This window comes from Malaclemys terrapin, chromosome 4, assembly GCF_027887155.1.
Source record: "Malaclemys terrapin pileata isolate rMalTer1 chromosome 4, rMalTer1.hap1, whole genome shotgun sequence".
Lineage (NCBI taxonomy): Eukaryota > Metazoa > Chordata > Testudines > Emydidae > Malaclemys > Malaclemys terrapin.
This window is the reverse complement of record NC_071508.1, coordinates 97,077,885-97,083,884: the sequence shown is the minus strand read 5'-3', so window position 1 is coordinate 97,083,884 and position 6,000 is coordinate 97,077,885. Positions and strand designations below refer to the sequence as shown.

The window sequence follows — 6,000 nt, the reverse complement described above, 5'->3', positions numbered from 1 at the left end:
AAAAAGTCATTTTGAACTCAAAATTTAAACATTTCATTTCAAAAATGTTTAAATGGGAAATTTTGACAATTATAAAACTTTTTTTCACAAAATTTTTTCAAACCAGGAGATCCGTTGAAAGCAATCTTTTCCCAAGAAGATTTTCTGTTTTGATGAATTTGCATTTTCTGATGAAAAATGTTTTGTCAGAAAATTCCCATCCAGCTCTAATTACAATATTCCAGAGTTTTTTGACAGGTACAGAACAATAACAGTAGTTTTCTTAGAGACTCATCAAAATCCTCTTGCCTACTGGTGTTCTTGAATCTTTGGCTTGTATGAGCACTATTGCTTATGTTGTATGTTGTTAATGCTGATTGCCAAAGTAGCTGCATTTCACCTATGTTTGTGCTTGGTTTGATGGAAAACAGAAAATTTTGATCTTTGGAATTTGCTTTCCTTCAGTCGGAAAAATAGTACCACCATATCACTTGCGCTTGAATGTTCTCGCAAATTTCCATGCTAACTGAGGGAGCACCCCCTCCCCATGAATCTATTTACTTCCATTGATCTATAATTGATTTTTCATTGGTAGCATATTTACACATATTAGGTCTATCAACAGCAGCTACAAATTCCAAAATATATAGGGCTATCTTACCTCCCTTAACTTTACACCTCTACCGCGATATAACGCGACCCGATATAACATGAATTCGGATATAACGCGGTAAAGCAGTGCTCTGGAGGGGTGGGGCTGCACACTCCGGCAGATCAAAGCAAGTTCGATATAACGCAGTTTCACCTATAAACGCGGTAAGATTTTTTGGCTCCCGAGGACAGCGTTATATCGGGGTAGAGGTGTATTTGTTCAGAACTCTCCAAATGAGAAACATAAATAGTTGCTTTTTTAGTTGCAGTCTATTGTTTGTCTATAACAAAAGTTCTATTTATTTTTAATAGTCACTATTTTTATTCTACCTTGAAACTTTGTCTGCTGCAAGGATCTCTCTTTCTAAGAACCTGATCCTGTGATGTAATGAGTGCCTGAAAGTACCAGTGGAGCTCAGGGCACTCAGCAGGGCATTTCATAAAGAGTGGTTATATTATGACCAGATGACAGCAAGATTCTCTTACTTCCTCCTCAAATTCTAACATTGTAGAGTACATGTTTGTGTTATACATACAGATATAAATATATGGGGAGACAAGAGAAGGTTGTATAGTATGTTTTATAGTGAGGTGCTTATTGTTAAAGAATATGAACTTCAATAGAATTTAAAGCCAGAACTTTAGCAGTAAATATATGACTCAATGGAGATGTGTTATGCACTATAGTTAGATGAATGATAACAAATAAATTATCTTATGGCATTGATAATTTGGAAAAAAAAATGCTTCTGTCCTTTGTCTTTTTGAATCAGGCAAAATGAAGAACACATAAGAAACATCAAGTCAAAACCATAAAAATAATTTGCCAGTTATATCATCTACATATTATAAGACAACAGAATCTGAAGCTATTTCTCTCTCCACATGTGCAAAATATTATTCCTATTTCAATGCATATGGCATAGACTGAGTTTTCTATAAAAATAATTGTAATAAAATACAGAATACATTAATGATAATAAACTTGCATCAGTTTTAACAAAATGAATTTAATACTTATTTAGACTATCAAAAATGATTTAGAATCAAAGTTGCCCTCAGTTGTCCTGAGGTCTAAAAGCTTACGATAGAATAGCCTCTCATGAGTTGAACTGTACCTCTGTGGTAATCTACATGAAGCTAAAGTAAGCAATATACAGGTTGTTAGCTGTTACTTAATTCAACATCCAAAATCCTGTGTTTATCTTTTCTGCATTAGTGCACAATGCATAGAGTACTTTAAATAACCATTTAGAAAAGAATTGCATTTTAAGCCATGTAAGGAAGAGTTATATAAAACCCTTCACAATTCCCCTGTAAACAGCTTCTTAGTGTTCCCGCTACTGAATGAGCAAACTCTTTATAAAGGATTGGAAAGTCTTTAGTGGATTGTCTCAGAAAGAGATGAGAAAAGCAGAACTGCATAACATTGACATAAGGTGCTCCCTGGGGAATGGGCAGAGTAAAGCATCATGCAAGGTATTAAGTCACACTGTCATTATTTTCATGTGTCTTCTTTCAGTTAGCGGTCACACTGGCTTCCTTCTGACGTAGTTTTTCTTTCTGTTGTTCAGGAAAAAAGAGCTTTATTATCATTCTTGTCTTTAATTTTCCATCTGTTCTTAAATTGCAACAAGCATGTGGTCTAGAACACTGAACTGAGGAGTAGCAAACCAGTCATAGTAGATTGGAGCCTTTTTTTCCTCCAGAAAATTAACTCCGGGAGTGCCATAAATCTCTAAACTATGCTCGTTTGTCATTTCCTGCAAAGATTTCTTTCAACACACAATGCTCAACTATCAAACCCCATAAATGCCTTTCTATGAATTTAACTAGTTCTATATGTCTTTAAGGAGTCAGTTACTTTAAATATAAACAAGAAATTTTGCAAAGATCAATGCTGCTGCAGAAAGCTGGAAACATTTCAAAACAGTGTATACAAAATGTATGATTTTAATAGCTTCTTCCATTCTGCTTTCAAAGCTGACCCTCATAGAAGCCCATTGTGGGCGTAGGGAAAAAAAAGTTTAATTTGCTGAACTGCATGGGCATTGCTACCTGGATTGACAGGAGGGTTTTTTCTGAGTTGGAAGTAAGGAGGCATCTCCTGAGAAATGAAGTGAAATTTCTTGAGGCAGAACAAGTTAAAAAGCAATTGTTGCTGCTGTTGCTCTGATCTTGAAAAGGTAGAAGTAGAAAAGTTAACAGGTCAACTAAAATGTTTGAATGTTCTCTCTTTAGAAACAAAAACCTCAGTGCAATTCATGACAATATTCCACTTACTTCCATGTGTCCAGAATGATTAGAGTGGAAATGTACCAAAAATGCTAATCAGGTTTTGGAGAAGAGAATTATTATATATTGCCCTCACACACACCCATATCCCTCTCCTCCCTCCTCCCCTGCCTGGAGCCTCCTCACACACCCAGAACTCCTCATTTCTGGCCCCACCCCAGAGCCCACACTCTAGCCAGAGCCCTCACCCCCTTCTGCATCCCAACCCCAATTTCTTGAGCATTCATAGCTCGCCATACAATTTCTATACCCAGATGTGGCCCTCGGGCCAAAAAGTTTGCCCACCCCAATCTAGACCATCCCTGACAGCTGTCTGTCTAACCTGTTCTTAAAAATCTCCAATGATGGAGATTCCACAACCTCCCTAGGCAATTTATTCCAGTGCTTATTCACCCTGACAGTTAGCCCTGGTCTACACTAGGTGCGGGGTCGACCTAAGATATGCAACTTCAGCTACGCAAATAGCGTAGCTGAAGTTGGAGTATCTTAGGTCGACTTACCTGGCCGTGAGGACGGTGGTGAGTCGACCGCTGCCGCTCCCCTGTCGACTCTGCTTCCGCCTCTCGTGAGCTGGAGTTCCTCGGGGAGTCGACAGGGAGCGCATAGGGGGATCGATTTAGCCGCGTCTAGACAAGACACGATAAATCGATCCCCAATAGATTGATCGCTACCCACCGATCCGGCTGGTAGTGAAGACCTGCCCTTAGGAAGTTTTTCCTAATGTCCAACTTAAATTGCCCTTGCTGCAATTTAAACCCATTGCTTGTCCTATCCTCAAAGGTTAAGGAGAATAATTTTTCTCCCTCCTCCTTATAACAATCTTTTAACGTACTTGAAAACTGGTATCATGTCCCTCCTCAGTTTTCTGTTCACCAGACTAAACAAACGCAAATTTTTCAATCTTCTCTCATTGGTCATATTTTCTAGATCTTTAATAATTTTTGTTGCTCTTCTCTGGACTTTCTCCAATTTGTCCACATCTTTCATGAAGTGTGGTGCCCCGTTAAGGCCTAATCAGCACGTAGTAGAGTGGAAGAATTACTTCTCATGTCTTGCTTATAACACTCCTGCTAATACATCCCAGAATGATGTTTGCTTTTTTTGCAACAGTGTTACACTGTTGACTCATATTTAGCTTGCGATCCACTATGACCGCCAGATCCCTTTCTGCAGTACTCCTTCCTAGGCCATCACTTCCCATTTTGTATGTGTGCAACTGATTGTTCCTTCCTAAATGGAGTACTTTGCATTTGTCCTTATTGAATTTCATCCTATTTACTACATCCCATATTCTTGATCAGTTTTAGACCTATGTAACAACTCAGTTTAAAACAGGCGGGCAAACCTTTTGGCTGGAGGGCCACATCGGGTTTCAGAAATTGTATGGAGGACCAGTTAGGGGAGGCTGTGCCTCCCCAAACAGCCAGGCATGGCCTGGCCCCCGCCCCCGCCGCTTCTCGCCCCATGACGCTCCCCCCCCCGGGACTCCTTCCCCATCCAACCCCTCCCGCCCCCTGGAACCCCTGCCCCATCCAACCACCCCTTCTCCCTGACCACCCCCAGAACCCCTGCCCCTGACTGCCCCCCCACCGCCCCATCCAACCCCCCCCTCATTCTTGACTGCCCCTCCCTGGGACCCCTGCCCCATCCAACCACCCCTTCTCCCTGACCGCCCTGGAACCCCTGCCCCTGACTGCCCCCCGCTACCACATCCAACCCCCCACCCCTTCCTGACTGCCCTGCATTCAACCCCCCCCGTTCCCTGCCTCTGACTGCCCCGACCCCTATCCACAGCTCCGCCCCCGACCACCACCTCGAACTCCCCTGCCCTCTAATCCAACCCCACCTGCTTCCTGCCCCCTTACCACGCTGCCTGGAGCACCGGTGGCTGGTTGCGCTACAGCTGCGCTGCCCGGAGCCAGGCACACCACTGCACAGCACAGAGCACCGGGTCAGGCCCCGGCTCTGTAGCTGCACTGCCTGGCCGCCAAGAGCATTGTGCCGGTGGTGGGGCGAGCTGAGGCTGCGGGGGAGGGGGAAAAGCAGGGGAGGGGCCGGGGGCCAGCCTCCTGGGCCAGGAGCTCAGGGGCTGGGCAGAAGGGGCCGGATGTGGCCCGTGGGCCGTAGTTTGCCCACCTCTGGTTTAAAAACTATTCTTAAGCATGGTTATTGTGGCCAAACATGATTCTTAGCCATTGTTTGGTTGGCCAGTATGCTTTTAATTTAATTTTGCTCAAGCCTAAGTGCCTCACAAAAAAACAGATAATGCTCAGTCCCTGCCCAAAGACAACACTGTAAATTTGACAAGGTACAACAAAAAGTGAGGCTCAAAGACAAAGAAGTGTCCAGAAAGGACAAGGGTAAATGATATTATGTTAGGCTGTTAATTTTTTTAAAAATTCCCCCCTCACTTAACAAGGGGAGATGTCAGAAGAGTGTCTTTAGGAGAGGTTTGAATCAAGACAAGAAGGGGGGGCTTTTTGAACAGGTCTGGATAGAGCATTCTAAAGGGTGGCAGGGAAAAAGGCACAGAGACTTGTGAGGTAAAAAGACAAGAATAGTGGCTTCTTCCATACTTTGCCATTCAAACCAGTTAGAGCCAGAGTTGGCCACAAGAGAATTTAAATAAGGTTTAAATCCATTTCTAAACTCAGTTGTTACACCACTGAAGGCGAGGCCTTAAAGATTTTTCCCCTGGACCAATATCAGTTTGCTGCTTTCCAACTGACTAAACATGCATGCTACTAGCGACATTTCAATGAGAAATGCAAAGCACAGTTTCTCAGTGTGTTATGCTGAAGAATATATCATACCAGACTAGCCGTGGGATTGATTTTCTTTGTTTCAACCTTTTTCTCTTCAGTTAACTTGCTTACGAATTTCTGAGCCTCTTTCAGTCTGAAACAAAATACAGCACAAAATATACTATTAGATACAAGAAAACAAAACTGTTTTACATCCAACTGGTATACTTACACATTCATCAACCACCATCCTGCCATGCGGGCAGGGGACTGGACTCGATGACCTCTCGAGGTCCCTTCCAGTCCTAGAATCTATGAATCTCTGGTTTCT

The 6,000-nt window shown here is 42.6% G+C and overlaps 1 protein-coding gene across 2 annotated transcripts in view; it reads right to left on the bottom strand.

Moving 5' to 3' along the window:
* Nucleotides 1-1,193: 1,193 nt before the first annotated feature.
* The window catches only part of LOC128836781 (formin-like), a 248,220-nt gene continuing 243,413 nt past the window's right edge, over nucleotides 1,194-6,000 (bottom strand). For both annotated transcript variants that reach the window (XM_054027364.1, XM_054027365.1), the window contains 2 exons: nucleotides 5,739-5,823; nucleotides 1,194-2,193 (listed from right to left, as the gene is read on the bottom strand). In XM_054027364.1, coding sequence (XP_053883339.1) covers nucleotides 2,149-2,193; nucleotides 5,739-5,823 — 130 coding nt within the window. In that variant the 3' untranslated portion in view covers nucleotides 1,194-2,148. The remainder of the gene's footprint in view (nucleotides 2,194-5,738; nucleotides 5,824-6,000) is intronic.